The sequence below is a fragment of the Schistocerca gregaria genome, chromosome X (genome assembly GCF_023897955.1).
Source record: "Schistocerca gregaria isolate iqSchGreg1 chromosome X, iqSchGreg1.2, whole genome shotgun sequence".
Lineage (NCBI taxonomy): Eukaryota > Metazoa > Arthropoda > Insecta > Orthoptera > Acrididae > Schistocerca > Schistocerca gregaria.
Window position 1 is genome coordinate 659464172 of NC_064931.1, and position 23141 is coordinate 659487312.

A 23141-nucleotide genomic window follows, 5' to 3' on the forward strand; every position below is an offset into this window, starting at 1 on the left:
GATTCACTAATCACTAATCACTCATATTCTACATGAGGAATTCTGACTATTGTAGAGTCTTCTGCAGAAAGACATCAGACAAATAAATAAAAGGAAATTTTAGGAGGAAAGATGGAAGAAGACAAGAATTTAATATTCCGCAAAAACCTAGGTCATCTTAGGTGGAACATAAGATCAGATTTCACAAGGATGGATCAGGAAATTGGCTGTGATCTTTACAAAGCACTGGCCTTAAGTGATTTTGGAAACTGGATGGACAATTGAGAGTTTTGTTGCTAATTATCTTTATTCTTTTCCACTTTTATTCTTATATACAGTACAGCAGATTATGGACATACTTATGAGTTGCTCACTCTTCATTGTCAAAGGAATGTTTAAAAAATTAAAAGCTAAACTTCTATATTTATATTTTGTGCAAAGATAAAATTTCAAGTTTTGAACAGATAAACTATATTTTGACACTTTGGTATTTAATCACAGCATTCTACAGTTGCATTTTCTATTATCAACAAGTTACAGTATTGCACTAGTTCCCAAGAGGAAACTCCTAAGGAATTTCAATGTATTTCAGCACAGATATTACACTCTTTTCACATTAGCACCATTTAAAAAAAATAAAAATAAAAATTATCTCTTGACATTTAACAACCAAGTTCATCCATTTATTAAGGAACCAATTGTTGAGTGTGCTACTGAACTATGTATTCTTTTGGTTGTGCTTGTTTCTGCATTTCTCGTTGTTTGAGATCCTGTATCAGTGGGGAGATCTCAGAAATTGGAGTTCCTAGCACTTCTTCACAAGCATCTTGAATTACCTGGTCTAGCATTAAGGATGATATCTGCTCATCAGTCAGCATTTCAACACTGAAAATTGAATGAGAAACTAGTAAATCACATACATATGAGAAAGAATAAAAACATATGTATGAATATTAATGTAATTTAAATATTAGTTTGCTGATACATCTGTACCACTCTAAAATCCCACACTTCAATATGAGAAGTTTTGTATTGTTTAAAAGAGAGGAAATGTGTGAAATGAAAGTAAAGTTATCTTGAATGTTACATGCGACTGCATTTGACTTGATTCTTACTTTACCTATGAATTTAGTTTGTTGTTTTTAAAGTTTTGCACATGCTACAACTACTGTTACTAAAATAAATATATGTAAAACCTCATGCTAATTTGAAATGATATGTGAAACATATTTAAGATTGAGTGAAATGTCTGTGTGACTGTTTATAACCCTTACATTTACGTGTTTTGTGACAAGTCATTTATTACCTTCTAAATGAAAATATGTTTTTCATTTTTTCCCCTTATTCCACATCCACAAGGACCATTTCACTTGGGATCTGAGGAAAGTAACTAGCATATTTGATTCCTTTTGTAAATATTCATTGTGTATTCTTGTTTTATGTGCCCATGGTCTAAGGATAGTGTCTTTGATTAGTAATCAAAATATTCTCAGTCCTAGGTTTGAAACATGCCGCCACTTAAACTTTAATTAATAATCGTCATTGGTAGCCAATGACTTCTGGCATAAGAAGTCACCCTCATTTTGCCAACCCAACAACCTTGTCAAAGAGGGTGGAGGAGTGGACAGAGGAGCAGGGCACTCTCTTGTCCTTGTACTGGGAAACTGCCCCTAAAGGTGGAAGAATCAGCAATGATCAACAGCATGAGGATACAGAAGGCAATAAAACCACTGCATCAAAGACACATAACATGTATCCACAGGATATGTGGCCTGTATCTGAACAAGTGTCATGATGACCTCTCCATTGGCAAAAGATTCCAGAACATCCCCCCCCCCCCCCCCCCCCCCCAATTACGATCTCTGGAAGGGGACTGCCAAGGGGGAGATGACCATGAGAAAAATATTGAATAACCAACAAAAGGATAATGTTCTATGAGTTGGAGGGCAGGGAATGTCAGAAGCTTGAATGTGGTAGGCAAGCTAGACAACTTGAAAAGGGTAATGCAACAGCTCAATCTAGATAGAGTAGGAGGCAGTGAAGTGCAATGGAAAGAAGACAAGGATTTCTGGTCAGATGGGTAATATCAACAGCAGCAGATTTGTTGTGAATAGGAAGGTAGGGCAGATAGTATGTTACTGTGAACAGTTCAGTGATAGGATTGTTCTTATCAGAATCAACAGCAAACCAACATTCACAATGATAGTTCTGGTATACATACTGACATCGCAAGCTGAAGGTGGGGGGAGAGAGAGAGGGAGAGAGAGAGAGAGAGAGAGAGAGAGGATACTGAAAGGGTAATATAGTACGTAAAGGGAGAGGAAAATCTAATATTCATGGGGGACAGGAATGAAGTTGTAGCAGAAGGAGTAGAAGAAAAGGTTACAGGAGAATATGGGCTTCAGACAAGGAATGAGAGAGGGAAAAGACTAGTTGAATTCTACAATAAATTTAAGTTAGTAATAGTGAATCCTCTGTTCAAGAATCACAAGAGCAGGAGGTATACTTGAAAAAGGCTGGGTGATATGGGAAGTTTTCAGTTAGATTACATCATGGTCAAAAGTGATTCTAAAACCAGATACAGGATTATAAGGTGTACCCAGGTGTAGATACTGACTCAGATTACAATGTAGTAGTGATGAAGAATAGGCCGAAGTTTAAGAGATTAGTCAGGAAGAATCAATATGCAAAGAAGTGGGATACAGAAGTATTGAGGAATGATGAGATATGGTGTAAGTTCTCTAAGGCTATACGTACAGCAATGAGGAATAGCTTAGTAGGCAGTACTGTTGAAGAGGAATGGACATCTCTAAAAAGGGCAATCACAGAAGTTGGAAGGAAAAAGACAGGTAGGAAGAAGGTAGCTGCAAAGATACCATGGGTAACAGAATAGATACTTCAGTTAATCGATGAAAGAAGGAAGTACAAAAATGTTTAGGGTTTTCAACGATACAGAAATACAAGTCACTGAGGAATGAAATAAATAGGACATTCAAGGAAGCCAAGACAAATTGGCTGCATGAAATGTGAAGAAATAAAAAAAAATGATTGTTGGAAGGACTGACTCAGTATACAGGAAAGTCAAAACAACCTTTGCTAAAATTAAAAGCAAGGATGGTAACATTAAGAGTGCAACACGAATTCCACTGTTAAATGCAGAGGGAAGAGCAGATAGGTGGAAAGAGTACACTGAAGGCCTCTATGAGGAGGAAGATTTGTCTGATGTGATAGAAGGAAGAGGAGTCGATTTAGAAGACAAAGGGGATTCAGTATTAGAAACAAAATTTATGAGACCTTTGGAGGACTTACGACTAAATAAGGCAGGAGAAATAGGTAACATTCCATTAGCAATTCTAAAATCAGTTGGGGAAGTGGCAACAAAATGACCATTCAAATTGGTGTGTAGAATGTATGAGTCTGGTGAGATACCATCTGACTTTCAGAAAAATATCATCCACACAATTCCAAAAACTGCAAGAGCTGAGAAGTGTGAGAATTATCACACAATCAGCTTAACAGCTCATGCATAAAAGTTGCTTACAAGAATGCTACACAGAAGACTGAAAAAGAAAATCGAGGATGTATTAGATGACAATCAGTTTAGCTTCAGGAAAGGTATAGACACCAGAGAGGCAATTCTGACATTGCAGTTGATAATGGAATCAAGACTAAAGAAAAATCAAAACATGATCATAGGATCCGTTGACCTGGAAAAAGTGTTAGAAGACGTAAAATGGTGCAATATGTTGGAAATTTTGAGCAAAATACCGGTAAGCTAAAGGTAGAGACAGGTAATATACAATATGTATAAGATCCTAGAGGGAATAATAAGAGTGGGTGACCCAGAACGAAGTGCTCAGATTAAAAAGAATGTACAACAAGGACATAGTCTTTCACCCCTACTGTTCAATCTGTACATCGAAGAAGCAATGATGGAAATAAAAGGAAGGTTCAGGAGTGGAATTAACATTCAAGGCGAAAGGATAACAATGATAAGATTTGCTGATGACATTGCTATTCTGAGTGAAAGTGAAGAAGAATTCCATGATCTGCTGAATGGAATGAACAGTCTAATGAGTACAGAATATGGATTGAGAGTAAATTGAAGAAAGATATAAGTAATGAGATGTAGCAGAAATGAGAACAGTAAGAAACTTAACATCAAGATTGGTGGTCATAAAGCAGATGAAGTTAAGGAAGTCTACTACCTAGGCAGCAAAACAACCCACAACAGACAGAGCAAAGAGGACATCAAAGCCAGACTAGCGCTGGCAAAAAGGGCATTCCTGGTCAAGAGAAGTCTATTACTGTCAAACATAGGCCTTAACTTGAGGAAGAAATTTCTGAGAATGTACATCTGGACCACAGCATTGCATGGTAGTGAAATATATACTGTGGGAAAACCACAACAGAAGAGAATTGAAGCATTTGAGATGTGGCATTACAGACGAATGTTGAAAATCAGGTGGACTGGTAATGTAAGGAATGAGAAGGTTCTGCACAGAATCTGAGAGGAAAGGAACATGTGGAAAACACTGCCAAGGAGAAGGGACAGGATGATAGGACATTTGTTAAGACATCAGGGAATGATTTCCATGGTACTAGAGGGACATGTAGAGGGCAAGACTGTAGAGGAAGATGGAGATTGGAATACACCAACAAATAACTGAGGATGATGGTTGAAAGTGTTACTCAGAGATGAAGAGATTGGCACAGGAGAGGAATTTGGTGCAGGCTGCATCAAACCAGTCAGAAGACTGATGACTTTAAAATAAATCTTGTTTTTCTGCCACATTGTGCATCCTGGAGGAGCTCCTCACTTTGGATCTATTGGCAAGAAAAGTATTTCTAACTCAATCTAGTAATGTACTGGGGCAGCTGCTTACAATGTCATCACTGTTTTTATGAGACTTTCTATGGTCACAGGATGGACATTCATAGGGCAGTACTTGAACATCATTGTCTGACATATGCAGTAATCAGTATGGAGAAGATACAGTATATCTCAGTGTTTAAATGATTTCTCTTCAGCTATGATTTTTTGGACTTCATTGAAATTATATTATCTGAATTTAAAAATCCACATACTATATTCTACAAAGCTTTTGGGTTAACCAGTTCCCTCCATAAACCATGGCTGTTCCTGTGTGTGTGGGGGGGGGGGGAGGGGGGGGGGAGCTTGTGTGCCTCAGCAATGCAGATAACCATACTGTAGGTGTAATCATAATGGAGGGTTATCTGTCGAGGGAGCAGACAAACATGTGGTTCCTGAAGAGTGGCAGCAGCCTTTTCAGTAGTTGTAGGGGCAACAGTCTGGATGACTGACTGATCTGGTCTTGTAACATCAACCAAAACGGCTTTGCTGTGCTGGTACTGTGAATAGTTGAAAACAAGGGAAACTCAGCTGTAATTTTTCCCAAGTTTGCAGCTCTACTATATGGCTAAATGGTGATGGCATCCTCTTTGGTAAAACATTCTGGAGGTAAAATAGTCCCTCATTTGGATCTCTGGGCATGGATTACTCAAGAAGATGTCATTATCAAGAGAAACAAAATGTGTTCTACAGATCAGAATGTGAAATGTCAGATCCCTTAATTGGACAGGTAGATCAGAAAATTTAAAAAGGGAAATGGATAGGTTGAAGTTAGATATAATGGGAATTAGTGAAGTGTGGTGGCAGAAGGAGCAGGACTTCTGGTAAGATGAATATAGTGTTATAAATACAAAATCAAATATGGGTAATGCAGGAATAGATGTTATAGTGAATAATAAAATAGGAACACAGGTCAGCTACTATGAACAGGATAGTGAAGTCATTACTGTAGCCAAGATAGACTTGAAGCCCACACCCACCACAGCAGTACAAGTTTACATGCCAACTAACTCCACACATGATGATGAGACTGAGGAAACATGTGATGAGATAAAAGAAATTATTCACATAGCTAAGGGAGGCGAAAATTTAAGAGTCACGAGGGACTGGAATTTGATAGCAGGAACAGAAAGAGTAGGAAAAATAGAAGGTGCATATGGACTGGGGGGGAAAAGAATGAAAGAGGAAGCCGCCTGGTAGAATTTTGCACAGAGCATAATTTAATAATCACTAACACCTGGTTTAAGAATCATGAAAGATGGTTGTATATGTGGAAGAGACCTGGAGACATTGGAAGGTTCCAGATCAATTACATAATGACAAGAGAGAGATTCTGGAAATAGATTTTAAATTGTAATATATTTCCAGGGGCAGATGTGGATGCTGACCACAATTTATTAGTTATGAATTGTAGATTACAACTGAAGAAATTGCAAAAAGGTAGGAATTTAAGGAGATGGGACATGGATAAACTAAAAGATCCAGCAGTTGTTCAGAATTTCAGAGGAAGCATTAGAGAATGATGGACAATAACAGTGGGAAAGGAATACAGTAATACAAAGTCTAAAAAATGAGATTGACAGGAAGTGCAAAATGACTAAGCATGGATAGCTAGAGGAAAAATTTACAGATTTAGAAGCATATATCACTCGGGGAAGGATAGATACCACCTACAGGAAAATTAAAGAGACCTTTGGAGAAAAGGGAACCACCTGCATGAATATCAAGAGCTCAGATTGGAAACCTGTCCTGAGCAGAGAAGGATGAATGGCAGAAGGAATTATATAGATGGTATGTACAAGGGAGATGTACTTGAAAGGAGTTAGACGAAGATGAGATGGGAGATAAATTACTGTATGAAGAATTTGACAGAGCAGTGAAAGATCTAAGTCAAAACAAGGCCCTGGTAGTAGACAACATTCCATTAGAACTAGTGGTTGCCTTGGGAGACCCAGCCATGACAAAACTCTTCCATCTGGGGAGAAAGATGTATGAGACAGGTGAAGTATCCTCAGATTTCAAGCAGAATATAGTAATTCCAATTCCAAAGAAATCAGGTGCTGGCAGGTGTGAAAATTGACAAACTACCAGTTTAACAAGTCATGGTCTCAAAATAATGATACAAATTCCTTAAAGAAGAGTGGAGGAACTGGTAAAAGCTGACCTTGGGGAAGAACAGTTTGGATTCCACAAAATCTGGGAACATGTTAGGCAATACTGACTCTATGATTTCTCATAGAAGATAGGTTAAGGAAAGGCAAACTGATGTTTATAGCATTTGTAGACTTAGAGAAAGCTTTTGACAGCTTGACTGGAATACTCTCTTTGAAATTCCAAGTGAAGTAGGGGTAAAATACAGGAAGCATAAGGCTATTTACAACTTGTACGGAAATCACATGGCAGTTATAAGAGTCAAAGGGTATGAAAGGAAAGCACTGGTTGAGAAGGGAGTGAGGCAGGATTGTAGTCTATCCCCAATATTATTCAATCTATCCATTGAGAAAGCAGTAAAGGAAGCCAAAGAAAAATTTGCAGTAGGAATTAAAGTTGAGAGAGAAGAAACAAAAACTCTGAAGTTTGCCTATGACATTGTAATTCTGCCAGAGACAGAAAAGGACTTGGAAGAGCATTTGAATGGAGTTGACAGTGTCTTGAAAGGAGGATACAAGATGAACATCAACAATAACAAAATGAGGATAATGAAATGTAGTTGAATTAAATCATGTGATGCTAAGGGAATTAGATTAGGACACTGAAAGTAGTAGATGAGTTTTGCTATTTGGGCAGAAAAATAACTGATGACGGCCGAAGTAGAGAGCATATAAAATGTAGACTGGCAATGGCAAGAAAAGCTTTCCTAAACAAGAGAAATCTGTTAGCATCAAGCATAGATTTAAGTGTCAGGAAGTCTTTTCTGAAAGTATTTGTATGGAATTTAGCCCTATGGAAGTGACACATGGATGATTAACAGTTTAGTCAAGAAGAGAATAGAGGCTTTTGAAATGTGGTGCTACACAATAATGCTGAAGATTTGATTGGCACATCACATAACTAATGAGGAGGTACTGAATAGAACTGGGGAGAAAAGAAATTTGTAGCACAACCTGAATATAAGAAGGGGCTGGTCAGTAGGACACATTCATAGATGTCAAGGGATCGCCAATTTATCACTACAGGAAAGTGTGTGGGGTAAAAATCATAGAGGGAGACCAAGAGATAAATACAGTAGCAGATTCTAAAAGAGGTATGTTGCAGTAGTTACTTAGAGATGAACAGGCTTGCACAGGATAGTGTAGCATGGAAAGCCACATCACACCAGACTTCAGACTGAAGACCACAACAACAACAAGCCACAAGTGCTTTTACTACTCTACTCTAAGGGAAGTAAATTCTTTCACAAAGTTTTACAGATGTATCAACGAATACTTATTTTCCTACTTGTTTTGGGAGTCTTTATCTTCTTGTGTCAAGTGAAGCAATAGCACTTAAAATAGATAGCCATGACAGTGGAGTGCATTTTATTGTTCAAAAAATTTGGTATTTTGAGCTGAGATAAGTATACATTTTAGGAATGGTAACATCACAATTTTGAGCATTTTTATGAGTCACTATACAAAAATAAGGCATAGAATTTTGAACTCGTAGAACTAAGCATACTGTTCTGAAGTGTTAGTGAGTATATCATTTCACTTGTGAACTTAATTTTGAACAGTGTTTCCCAGTAGCCGTTTGACCATGCAGCTTTCTCTGCCATAATTTCAATGATACTGCCTTCTAGTTCGTTGTGAAGGAAGGCCTGGTTTTTCTCAGATGTTATGAAAATCATTCTTTTGTTGCTTTAACCAAGATTTATTCAAAATGTACTGCTACATTTTCAAAGCATTCCTTCAGTTAGGAAGCTACTGTTGATAGTATTGATCATCACATTCTGTTTCCTGAGTAGTTTAGTTTTTTATGCTTGAAAGAATATAGCTGATTTTTGTTGCCAGACTTTTCCTTTTGTAAATTTTCATTTCTTAATTTAAGAATTCCAGTATATGTTTTCCTATTTTCTGAAATTCATTTTCTATAAGTTTGTGATACAGAAATTTTGTGTCTTTATTTCAGGCTACAAAGTAGACGTTGTAGATTCTACATGGGATACTTCATATTCTTCTCTAATAATAGCACCTACAAATACAAGCAATTTTAACTGTGGGATAGGAATAAAGTGAAAAATTATGTAAATCTCCTACAACTATTTTCTTGTATTGTATCAGTGTTTTTGAATAGCTTTTTCTTTAATTGTGTAGGAAGTGATGATTGGCAGTGACTAGCGTAATTCAAAGATCTGTCTACGTTACAGTCATACAATGGGAAAATGGAAAAAAGTTAAGAAATTATGCATAATTATTTGGAAATAGTATTTCCACATCTGTTCATTTCAATGAATTTTTCCGTATAGTTACAGAAATTGTCATTCTACATGCAGACTGCAACTATCATTCAGTTATACTGTGTGTCCACGTGTAAAATGCAGAAGTACAACTTAACACAGAAGTACTATACCTTGCAAGGCTTTCACTGTCTGATGTAGACTCATCCTCTGCAGTAAGGTAATTAAGTGATTTTTCAAGTGGGGATGGAACTTTCTTTGTTGTTGTGGTAGACACATCTGAAAAAGGTGTAAATGTAAAATTAGTATGGTTTTGCATGAGAAACAAATTTCATTCTTAATATTGAATGACAAGAAATGCACCAGTTGGTAACACAAAATTTGTGTACAACTGTGAAGTCTGAATTCCAGCCTAAGGGATATAATTAATGTCTTAATTCTATAAATATGCCACACTGTGTGGGAATGAACTGGCTGTGCATTTGCTAGAAGAACCAGTGTAAAAACAAAACTGTGTATGGCCTTAGACCATGTATTATTTCTTTGTACATGTTACAAGTTGGTTTACATAACTGCATATTTACAATTTAGCAGAGGATGGTTCAACAGTGAATAATTTTATGTCAGTTGGCATGATTCATAACAGCACATTTATGCTTCATCAAGACAAAATGGATATGGTAAAATTAAGATGTTCAACTGTCTCTCAGTAACTGGTAGATTTGGGATATCCTTTGCTAACAGAATGCAACAAACTTCAAGAAACTGATCTGACTTTGAGCCTTAGCTCGTGGAGGCTGAGTGTAATACATTTTACTGAAGCTGCACCATCTACAGAGAGAAAAAAACATAACCAATACATGAAAGTCAGTAAAAGCTAAAATGAGGAACTGAATCCATGAGTTTTTCTGGTACCAATAAGTTTTTTGGCAGTGTTGATACCTAAATGAAAAAACTCAACATACAAGTAGTTTTTTAACTCATCAAAAAAATCACACCCCCAACCATAACTTCAGGTGTAGGTCTAACAAGTCTAGCACACAAACAGGTTGGTTGCAGACCCTCAACTAGCCTCCTCCTAACCAACACTTGGCCATCACTGGCACCAAGGCATTTCCTCAACTCTCTGTCAAGCATGAGTAACAGATGTACCGGGTGATCAAAAAGTCAGTATAAATTTGAAAACTTAATAAACCACAGAATAATGTAGATAGAGAGGTAAAAATTGACACACATGCTTGCAATTACATGGGGTTTTATTAGAACAAAAAAAAAGTTCACAAAATGTCTGACAGATGGCGCTGGACAGCAAAACATCAGTGACTGCGTATGATAATCATGTATAAAATGAGCTGTAATAAGAGAGAGAATCAGATGCACCAGCAGTCGCATCATGTTGACGTTACCTGAAAAGGCGTTTTTAATGAAGCTGTATTATCAGAATGGGAAATGTGCTAGTTCAGCATTACAATCTTATCGCCATAGGAAGGGGATTTGAATGGGTAAAGATCCATTGAAAAATGCAGCTGTGGCGAGAATGATTTCAACGTTCGATAAGCCACGGGTTGTTTAGACGATAGACCCCTAGTGGCCAACCAAGCACAAGGCATAATGCTGCTGAGACAGTTCAGGAAGAAATGGAGACTGTAGCGGGTTTGTCTACGCATGGGAAGTCAGTGCTCGTGCAATCGCACGTCGCACCGGCATTCCATACACTACTGTTTGATTGGCACTGAGGCGTACCCTCCAATGCTATCCATACAAAATCCATTGGCATCATGAACTGTTACCTGGCGATTTAGTGAAGGAAAGGACATTTGCGGTGTGGGCATTTCAAAAGATGGTGGAAGATGACAATTGGTTGAGTAACGTGTTGCGGACTGCCGAAGCTCATTTCACTCCGAGGGTCTGTCAACGCCCACAACTGCAGAATTTGGGCTACTGAAAATCCTAGAACTGTCTTGGAAAATCCCAATCTGGCCTCAGAAAGTCACGGTATGGGATGGATTTACCATATCTACCATTATCGGGCCTTTTTTCTTCAAGGAAATGCGTGATCCTGGTTTTGTAACTGCTACCGTGATGGGTGAGAAGTACGCCGATATGTTACAGAATCGCATCATTCCCAGCCTGGCTGATAAACACCTGCTGGAACGTACGATGTTTATGCAGGATGGCGCTCCACCCCATATTGCTGGATGCATGAAAGATCTCTTGCACGCATCGTTTGGTGATGATCGTGTGCTCAGCCACCACTTTCGTCATGTTTGGCCTCCCAGGTCCCCAGACCTCAGTCTGTGCGATTATTGGCTTTAGGGTTACCTGACATCGCACATGTATCGTGATTGACCGACATCTCTAGGGATGCTGAAAGACAACATCCGGCGCCAATGCCTCACCATAACTCCAGACATGCTTTACAGTGCTGTTCACAACATTATTCCTCGACTACAGCTATTGTTGAGGAATGATGGTGGACATATTGAGCATTTCTTGTAAAGAACATCATCTTTGCTTTGTCATATTTTTTATGCTAATTATTGCTATTCTGATCAGATGAAGTGCCATCTGTTGGACATTTTTTGAACTTTTGTATTTTTTTGGTTCTAATAAAACCCTATGTCATTCCAAGCATGTGCGTCAGTTTGTACCTCTCTATCTACATTATTCGATGATTTATTCAGTTTTCAAATTTATACTGACTTTTTTGATCACCCAGTACAATATTTGATGGGATATGTGATTTTAATAAAAGGGAAAAGATGAACCATGTGTTGAATACTTGTTACTGAAATGAAACTCACTAAAAGAATGAAAAGTATTCTGTAGAATTTAAAGAAATGCTGTATCATTAGTATGAAGTTAGAAACAGATTAAATTCAGTCTACATAAATAGGAACAACAAGTCATCACTGAGAGGCACACTAATAGTGTCTTTGACTTGTCACTACTCCAAATAGAGCCAAATGCCAGAAAATTCTGATAGAAGTTAAAGACTGAAAGGATGTACATATGTTCATTTTACAGACAACACAATGACATTTGGAAACACCCATAAAGAAGGCAATCACTGCTGAAATACAAAACTTTGTTTTCTTTGATGCAGGAATAACTCTTACATGTACACTCATTATCCTGTGAATGGTGAAGATAGTAGTGACTAAGGGTGCGCAGAGTGGAAAGGGAAATGGAGGAGCAGAAGATACTGAATGGTTTCAGATAGTGGAGTGCACTGATGGAAGAATGTCATGAGGGAATACACTTGTGACATGTGAAGCTGACCTAAAAAGACTGTATTACATTTGAACACATTAGTTAACTGCTTGAGTAATGAGTGGAACTTCCTTTAGAAATGTAAAAGTGCAAAATTTCTCTCATCTTGTTCTAGATATAATTTTTTTTCAACAGATTTGCAATTACCAGAATGAGACTTTCACTCTGCAGCAGAGTGTGCGCTGGTATGAAACTTCCTGGCAGATTAAAACTGTGTGCCCGACCGAGACTCGAACTCGGGACCTTTGCCTTTCACGGGCAAGTGCTCTACCAACTGAGCTACCGAAGCACGACTCACGCCCGGTACTCACAGCTTTACGTCTGACAGTATCCGTCTCCTACCTTCCAAACTTTACAGAAGTTTCATACCAGCGAACACTCTGCTGCAGAGTGAAAATCTCATTCTGGAAACATCCCCCAGGCTGTGGCTAAGCCATGTCTCCGCAGTATCCTTTCTTTCAGGAGTGCTAGTTCTGCAAGGTTCACAGAAGAGCTTCTGTAAAGTTTGGAAGGTAGGAGACGGATACTGGCAGAAGTAAAGCTGTGAGTACCGGGCATGAGTCGTGCTTCGGTAGCTCAGTTGGTAGAGCACTTGCCCGCGAAAGGCAAAGGTCCCGAGTTCGAGTCTCGGTCGGGCACACAGTTTTAATCTGCCAGGAAGTTTCATACCAGCGCACACTCCGCTGCAGAGTGAAAAACTCATTCTGGAAACATCCCCCAGGCTGTGGCTAAGCCATGTCTCTGCAGTATCCTTTCTTTCAGGAGTGCTAGTTCTGCAATGTTCGCAGAAGAGCTTCTGTAAAGTTTGGAAGGCAGGAGACAGATACTGGCAGAAGTAAAGCTGTGAGTACCGGGCGTGAGTCGTGCTTTGGTAGCTCAGTTGGTAGAGCACTTGCCCGCGAAAGGCAAAGGTCCCGAGTTCGAGTCTCGGTCGGGCACACAGTTTTAATCTGCCACGAAGTTTCAGATTTGCAATTGTTATATCAGCTCTAACAGATACGGTGCTCAAATTGCATACAGTGAAAATGGATCATTCTTGCTGGATTGTTTTATGTCCTATCAATGTTGCTATCAAAAGATTTTTTATCTATTACTCATAGGAGTTGTTCAACTCACTTCTCACTGAAAAAAGTGGAAATTGATTCTACACTATAAAATCAAAATTCATCATATTTGTTCTGTAAATCCACCCTACAGACCATAGACTTATTTGGAGCTGCACTCAAGATATTATGGCTATATAGTGAGTGGATACACCTCACCAAGCTTCCACACTGAGGATGCTACAGACACGTAACTCTGGCCACCAACAACAGCTTTAATGGGCAAACCCTGTAGCTACAACATCAAAATTAAGGCAACTGCACAGTCTAACCACAAAAATGCTGTGATTATTGTGAATGTGATTATACTGTCCTTTTTATTTTCCACTTGATATTGCTTGTGAACTCTGTATGGGATTGGACTGTTCCCCAGTTTAATACTACTTCATTGATGTTGGATTATTATTTGCTATGGCCATTGACTTTTTCAAGTGCCTCTTTAACGAGACCTTGTATCTGATGATGATGATGATATTGATGATGAATATGACAACATAGTAATCATGTTGTTATTTTGTTTGACTCTATTCCTTCCTTGGGGCCTGTGTTCAGCTTAAACTATAGAGTGGAGCTTGGCACAACTCTAGGGTGCAACTGTGTACAAACTTTAACACATTTGTTTATGTTATCGACAAATCAAAACACAGCACAGATGCAGGAATTCCTAAAATTTTGACAGAAATGTCAACCGCAATGACTAATAATACTTTCTACAACAGCAAAATCAACAACTATAACAGCAAAAAACAGTGACAGAAAGCATGAACCAAAACCCAGCACTTCTGTAAGTCCCAGAGCCTCATCCTGAAACAGATGGTTTTAGCTCATATCACCATCAATAAAGTCCACATTTTCATGCAAGTTAAATCTCAAATTTTGAGCTCAAGCAAACTTTCTTGTTGCTTTTTAATTCAAAAATTTATAAATGACATCATTTTCACATTTAGTAGCCAGTCCAAACATTTTAAGTTGGAGTTGTCCTTTCGGATGGCTAGATTGTCACCAATCATATTCCAACACTATGGTTTTCATGCCCCTAGATTCTGAGGTTCAAGCCCAAATTTTAACCCCTCTTTAAAAGAATTCTTAATTATAGCAACAATCCACAAAATGCCACTATCACCTCAGAGAACAATGTCTACAGAACATGAAGTGGGAAAAGTTCATGAACAGTACAGGCCTATTAATAAGCAATCACCATGCAGTTTGAGTTCTTCAAGTAATGGGTCGCCTACAGGGATGGATAAAAATACGGTACACCAAAAACACAACACATTACCATGCCTAATACTCTGTAGGAAAACCGTTGGCATTCAAAACACATTCTGGTCATTTCAAAATTTATAAATACAGGTCCTGTATGGTTTTCAATGGAATCTTATACCATTCTTCCCATAAAATAGTGGCAAGTTCAGATAACAGTGATGAAGGTCGATAGCAATCATGCATCCTTCTCTCCAAAGTAGACCACGAAGTCTCAATAATATTGTGACATGGTGACTGTTGTGGTCAGGGGAGATGCAAAGATACATCCCCATGCTCACAAAACCAATCCTGAATGATGCGAGATGCATGACCAGTGGCCCCATCATCTTGGAACATAGCATCAGTATTTGGAAGCAAACATTGTACCTTGGGATAAACCTGATCAGCCAAAATGGTGATATAAACCTTGAGAGTAATGCAGACTTGCTGAGGAACCATGGGCCCTGTGGAATACCAAGATACGGCTGCCCAACCCATCACTGAACCCCTGACATGTTTCACTCTTGGAAGGGAAATTCAGTCAGAAGTTGGAAACAGTGTAAAAAACCTATTGGGACCAAATGATGTTCTTCCATTGCTCCTTAGCCTAGGTTTTGTGACTTCAGCACCACATTTTCCTGTGCTCCTTAGCCTAGGTTTTGCGACTTCAGCACCACATTTTCCTTTGCATCAGTGATGATTGGTTCTGGAATTCCATCTCATCCTGCAATTCCCTGCTTAAGGAGCTCTCTTCATGTTGTTTTGGTACTGACAGGGTTGACGGGTGACATTCGGTTCTGCAGCAACCTTTATAGCTGTCATCCTCTTATTTTTCATCACAATACTCTTGATTGACTGTCCATCACGATCACTCAACAAACATTTTTGTCTGCACTGTGAATAGCTGCTTTCCTCGTATGCGGTATAAATTTTTTATATGGTGCCACCTGAAACACTAAACACTTTAACTCCCTTGGTTATGGAAGCGCCCACTGTAAGAGCACCAACAATTTGCCATATTTGAATCCACTTAGCACCAATGCACTCATAACTACACAGACCACTGTTCTGATCATGACCAACACTTGCAATATTGAGGACACTGCACAGGTACAGTTTATAGTCAGATACAACTATGCAACCTGCAGGTCTGTTTAGCATCTGCACTTATATTCAAGCATGCATTTCTCATGGTATTTCAATCTTTTCATCCAATTCCTGTAGGTTGACATGGAGCCTAACCTCTTCACATCATTAAAAACAGTAACAATGTCATGCAGTGCCTGAATCAGATGATAGTTTTAACAAGTGTAAAGTAACTACGAATTTGGCAAGAACTGATTCAAGATGCACAACTGCAATAATTTTCTTTAATAATGTGCAATCTGTATTCTATGGAGAAAACTTAATCACACTGCCGTAGTGTCTAAAAGTCAGCTACAGCACACTGATTCACTTTTGTCATACCAAATATCATAAGGAACCACAATTATAGTGGTGCATTACTAAACATCAGCCACTCTCACTAAACTGATGTTCTCCTTGACAATGTAAGATACTGAAGTACGGTTGCTGTTTGATACAAACGCATCCAACATGTGAGTTAACGAGCATTTTGCTCCCACTTAAGTATGTGGCCGAAAGAGTCAGCCTTCAGGAATTGTGAAACAAAGCCTACTGTCTAAGACTGTGTGCCACAAAGAGCACAAATTCGCCACGAGATAGGGAAATTCACAGGCATCTATTGTGCTGAATGAGGCCTAAGAACTGTAGTGTGCGAGTGAGACAGATGAGAACCTATGTCATAGGAAAACCCCGTAGAAGCTGTTTGTGGCCAGGGAGACATACCAGTGTTAAATACGGTTGACCTAAGATTGGCCATAAAGGGAAACATTTAGGAAAACTGTTTAATTCTGTAGTAATTCAGGGAATGATGCCACAGTAATTTTAATCTACCATCCTTCATAAATTTTCATTGTGATCCCAATAAAACTTGAGTATTGATCATATCTATAATAGTTTAGGATTTTCTGTTAAAGTGATATTAACAAGTTTTGTAACAAAGACCTGAATGCTAAAATCTGAATGCTTTGGTTGATCTTAATGATCAACATTTCATATAGAAGCGCATCATTAAAATGACAAATGTTGTAAATATCAACTATGTAACTTTATTTGTTTAAAAGATATAGGAAATTTCAATTATCAGTATTTTCAGTTAAGCAGAAGATCATCATTTCCTCCACACAAAACACATTGAATGATGACAGCATGACACTGTATTGAATCATTAGGTAATAGACTATTTATTGTAAAGTTTAGTGCATAAAAGTTACTTCTGTTCATTATTTATTTGTCAGAAAGCACATTGGTACAAAGCTACTTGCCATGACATTCAAAGTTAAGAAGGAAGTTATATTGGTTTTATGTAAAAGAATTTCATATTTATTATGTAATCGACATTATTGTTACTTCATTTAGAACATGAAAGTGGTCAAGCTTTGATTATTTATGTTAAAATGAAAAATAATGTAGAATAAGCTGTAGCCAATCAGATGGATGGCTTCAGGAAAAGGAACTGCACTAGTCTGTTGAGCAAGGATGCTTGGCGCATGGGAAATTCAGCCAGGGGCGGACAGAGGACAGTGCAGGTGGAGATGCGAAAGCAGATGGTCAGTCTTAAGGTAGCTAGGAAGTGAAACAACTTAGAAAATTTTACATTGTGTGGTATTGCATGACTTAGTCTCTGAACGGTGAGCATCTGTGCGCCTAATTTTTCAATTAGTTAACAAGGTGGAGTATTGGACTTGTAATTCACAATGCAATTGTGAATGATTGAACCATGTCAAATGGATATGCACTTCAGTGTAATAGTAATTCTAAATATGACCACTTCCACTATTAGTTTGCTTTCTGAATGAACATTATTCCAACCAAATTGCAACTGTGTGGCCTACATCATTTATGGGTCATTAATTTAGCTCCCAATATTATTATTACTGTTGTTATATGTTATAATAATGCTTTGAAGAGGCACTCCATCTTCAGGCCATGAGTGGCCTACCGGGACCATCCGACAGCCGTGTCATCCTCAGTAGAGGATGCAGATAGGAGGGGCGTAGGGTCAGCACACTGCTCTCCCGGCCGTTATGATGGTATTGATGACCGAAGCCGCTACTATTCGGTCGAGTAGCTCCTCAATTGGCATCATGAGGCTGAATGCACCCCAAAAATGGCAACAGTGCATGGCAGCCTGGATAGTCACCTATCCAAGTGCCGACCACGTCCGACAGTGCTTAACTTCAGTGATCTCACAGGGACCGGTGTACCCACTGCGGCAACGCCGTTGCCATAATAATGTTTTGTTGTTGTTGTGGTCTTCAGTCCTGAGACTGGTTTGAGGCAGCTCTCCATGCTACTCTATCCTGTGCAAGCTTCCTCATCTCCCAGCACCTACTGAAACCTACATCCTTCTGAATCTGCTTAGTGTATTCATCTCTTGGTCTCCCTCTACGATTTTTACCCTCCACGCTGCCCTCCAATACTAAATTGTTGATCCCTTGATGCCTCAGAACATATCCTACCAACTGATCCCTTATTCTAGTCAAGTTGTTCCACAAACTTCTCCTCTCCCCAATCCTATTCAACGCCTCCTCATTAGTTATGTGATCTACCCATCTAATCTTCAGCATTCTTCTGTAGCACCACATTTCGAAAGCTTCAATTCTCTTCTTGTCCACTTTTCACTTCCATACATGGCTGCACTCTATACAAATACTTTTAGAAACGACTTCCTGACACTTAAATCTATACTTGATGTTAACAAATTTCTCTTCTTCAGAAACACTTTCCTTCCCATTGCCAGTCTACATTTTATATCCTATCTACTTCGATCATCATCAGTTATTTTGCTCCCCAAATAGCAAAACCCTTTTACTACTTTAAGTGTCTCACTTCCTAATCTAATACCCTCAACATCACCCGTCTTAATTCGACTACATTCCATTATCCTCATTTTGCTTTTGTTGATGTTCATCTTATATTCTCCCTTTAAGACACTATCCATTCCATTCAACTGGTCTTCCAAGTCCTTTGCTGTCTCTGACAGAATTACAATGTCATCGGAGAACCTCAAAGTTTTTATTTCTTCTCCATGGATTTTAATACCTCCTCCGAATTTTTCTTTTGTTTTCTTCACTGCTTGCTCAATGTACAGATTGAATAACATTGGGGAGAGGCTACAACCCTATCTCACTCCCTTCCCAACCACTGCTTCCCTTTCATGCCCCTCAACTCTTAATACTGCCATTTGGTTTCTATACAAATTGTAAATAGCCTTTCGCTCCCTATATTTTACCCTGCCACCTTCATAAAAGAGAGTATTCCAGTCAACATTGTCAAAAGCTTTCTCTAAGTCTACAAATGCTAGAAACGTAGGTTTGCCTTTCCTTAATCTAGCTTCTAAGATAAGCCGTAGGGTCAGTGTTGCCTCACGTGTCCCAATATTTCTACGGAATCCAAACTGACCTTCCCCAAGGTCGGCTTCTACTAGTTTTTCCATTCGTCTGTAAAGAATTTGCGTTAGTATTTTGCAGCCCTGACTTATTAAACTAATATTTCGGTAATTTTCACATCTGTCAACACCTGCTTTCTTTGGGATTGGAATTATTATATTCTTCTTGAATTCTGAGGGTATTTCGCCTGCCTCACACACCTTGCTCACCAGATGGTAGAGGTTTGTCAGGACTGGGTCAGGCCGTCAGTAGTTCTAATGGAATGTTGTCTACTGCAGGAGCCTTGTTTCGACTCAGGTCTTTCAGTGCTCTGTCAAACTCTTCATACAGTATCATATCTCCCATTTCATCTTCATCTACATCCTCTTCCATTTCCATAATATTGTCCTCAAGTAAATCACCCTTGTATAGACCCTCTATATACTCGTTCCACCTTTATGCTTTCCCTTCTTTGCTTAGAACTGGGTTTCCATCTGAGCTCTGGATATTCATACAAGTGGTTCTCTTTTCTCAAAAGGTCTCCTTAATTTTCATGTAGGCAGTATCTATCTTACCCCTAGTGAGATAAGCCTCTACATCCTTACATTTATCCGCTAGCCATTTTGCACTTCCTGTCGATCTCTTTTTTGAGACTTTTGTATTCCTTTTTGCCTGCTTCAATGTAATGTTTTATGTTTCATAAAATTTTGCAAACTTGCCATCAGCTAGGCAATCTAACCAAAGGGTCACAGGTGTCTAATTTAGGGTGTGTAATGCAACACGTGTAGTTCAACCCCTAGACGAGTTTAAGCCAAGACATTTCGATGACGAGGAACCACATGTGAGCCCGAACATCTTTGTGATGTTGGCACATAAAAATATCAGTGCATCTGATGTCTTTTATTGCAGCTTGCAGCTGGATTAGTCCAGCCTCAAATATTTTAGTTCTAATTTTGAAGAACATATATCTCTAAAATAATCTGCAGGCCTATTCTAATCTGTTCTCCAAGATGACTTCAGAGACATCTGGACCATTGAAACGAACAACAAGCCATTTCATCCTTTTCTTTTGGCCAATGGGCTACTTCATTATCTATTCTTAATAAATTTAATAAGCCGTTACAAATTTGTGGTGATGTTAAATATAGTTAAGACACAACCAGAAGTCAGCACATGTGCCATGCCAAGTTCTCACAAAATAATTTGGAAATACTGTTTAATTGTGACTTATTTGATGCATGCATGAAACTTGCTCTTGATGAAGAATAATAATGGTGATCAATATGACTTTCATATTGTAGCACTACAACTTCCCGCCCTTTAGAATTACAATTATCAGTGTTCATGGAATTTTCTAGCAATACTTAGAACACAAAAACTGTTATGATCATGAACTATCTGGGTGACATTACAGTAAAATAATTAACTCAGAAATACCACATAAAGAATCTATAGACATTATTCAGCATCTTATATCAGAATGATTTTAATTGTACTTTAAATAACTACACTTCTACTAAACCGACAGTGAACCATTTCAGCCTCACTCAACATAAATATGGGGTCAAGCCAACTCAACAGCAAACAGTTTTCTTCTAACATCAGAAACCTGTGTCATGCCTAAGTGAAATGAACTATCCAGTTCAAAAAAAAAGTTTTTTTTACCAACGGCGTATATGTCAACATGTGTGCACTTAGATTTAAAGGGAGAAGGGACTAAAGAAATAAGCCCTATGAAAAAAACCAGTTTCACAGTAAAATAAAAACTAAACAGTAGCCAAAGTGAAGACAATATGTTCAAAAATGCATGCGTTGGCACATTTGTGAAATAAAAATCTGCTGCTGGATAACATTCAATACTACATTGTTCCACCCCACTTATTCTGACATGCTTGGAAACTCTGTGGCCTGCTGTCCACAAGGTGGTGGAGACACTGTGGTTAAGCCTGTTCCATCTTCAACAGTAGCCCTCTTCTTGTTTTCCAGTATCTGGGGAGGTTTCCTACAACAATACACTGCAAGTTTCAGCTGGTTCCAATCATGCTCAAATGGGTTAATGACAACAGGCTTTGCATTCCATCCCATTTGGTTTATTCCTGCCTATTGTAGTAAGGTGTTGAAAAGGTGGGTGTGGTGCACTCATGCAGTACTGTCTTGAAAGATTAACTTAGCACTAGTATACTGAATGTAAGGCTGCACAACAGTCGAAGGATCCTGTCTCAAAAAGGTATAGCCTCAAATTACCCTCAATATTGATGTGAGACATGCAACACCTGTACATGATACTTCCCCAAAGCATGACTGACTTGCCTCCCTGATTAACATGTGCAACTACATGCCTCAGACTTGCATTGGTACATGGTTGCCACCACACTCTTCTACAAGGATCATCAGGTGTCAGACAAAACCTCCACTTGTGATGTTAACCTGTCACCATTAATATATGTTTTCTGACCAACTTCTTTACACTGGGGGTTTGTATTTTTTTTTTTTTTTTTCCATAATGATTGCCTAAGAGGCCAAATCGATCGTTTGGAGATGATTGTGTACTGTTTAGTTCAAGACAGTCCTACAGTTGCCTCTAAAAGACCAGCACACTATGCTGTTGTGTTCTCCTTGGGAAACTTAGAAGCTATAATTTTTAGAAAGTAGTCATCAGCTGGTGTTGTTGACCACTATAAGGCAGATTTTCAATGTACTGTGCCTCACATAGTTGCTTAATGTTCAATTTAAAGCACTGGTGTGTATGTCATTTCTGTGAGAAATTTCTCAAGCTGATAACCCTTTTTTTCTGTAAAGTGACAATGCATTCACCATCATCTGAATTATAAAAGATCATTAGAGATGTGTTGGCAGACTGGACAATGTACACAAGCCACACTGTTCTGTTCATGATTGGAGACACAGGATATTCTACTGAATAGGTCACAGACAATGGCAGATCTTCTCTGTTGCAGCTCAAGTATAACACCTTATGTGCCATAAAGATCAGTTATACTTGTGGCAAATGGAAGGCGTCTCAGTGCCATCCTTGCTGCTTCATCATGACCATAGGCAGTCCATACAGTGTATAGGCCACAACTGCCACCTCCACAGTACACACACAACCTCAATAAAATGGATCAATGCTCCGCAAGAACAGCCCCTTGCATCAGAGCTATTCAAATTCAAGGCCTCAAGGCGGCAGATCTAGGTGTTGATGGAGATTGGACCTGCCCCTCTGTGTCATCCTCTACTGATGCCCCCAGCTGCAGTGTTGAACCAGTAGGCTGCATTCTCAGACATAGAGCTATCTGTCAAAAAGCAAATTCCTTACAGTAGGATAATTATTTATCACTGGTCTAAGTTTCATTCTGGACATTGCCATCCATCAAATCTACACACCAAGCCCCTACATCAAAGGCACTACCAAACTAACTCCAACTTCTGCTGTTCTGTCAGTGATAGCTTTGGCAGGCAATAGCTCTGGTAACAATGCTGAAATGAAGGAGACTGCACTGCCTAATCATATTAGTGCTGTGTTGAGTGTAACTGCCCTCATATTTTCCTGTCAACTTCTCATTTAATCACTGCTCATGGACTGTTCGGTTTGTGGGGCGCTCAACTGCGCAGTCTTCAGCACCCGTACAAATTCCCAATTTTTATACATGAGTGATGATGATGATGTTTATGAGGACGATGAAATGATAAGGACAACATAAACACCCAATCCCTGGGCAGAAAAAAATCCCCAACGTGGCCAGGAATCAAACCCAGGGCCCCTTGGTCTAGAGGCAGCAATTCTAGTCACTAGACCATGA

At 38.8% G+C, this 23141-nt stretch overlaps 1 protein-coding gene and 1 non-coding gene across 3 annotated transcripts in view; both read right to left on the bottom strand.

Annotated features, from left to right (window-relative positions):
• Positions 1–382: 382 nt before the first annotated feature.
• Positions 383–23141, bottom strand: part of LOC126299198 (uncharacterized) — a 256140-nt gene continuing 233381 nt past the window's right edge. For both annotated transcript variants that reach the window (XM_049990979.1, XM_049990980.1), the window contains 2 exons: positions 9401–9506; positions 383–864 (listed from right to left, as the gene is read on the bottom strand). In XM_049990979.1, the coding sequence (XP_049846936.1) occupies positions 690–864; positions 9401–9506 (281 nt within the window). In that variant the 3' untranslated portion in view covers positions 383–689. The remainder of the gene's footprint in view (positions 865–9400; positions 9507–23141) is intronic.
• Positions 12716–12790, bottom strand: Trnas-uga (transfer RNA serine (anticodon UGA)). The gene has a single exon. It is a non-coding gene; the product is annotated as a tRNA-Ser (tRNA).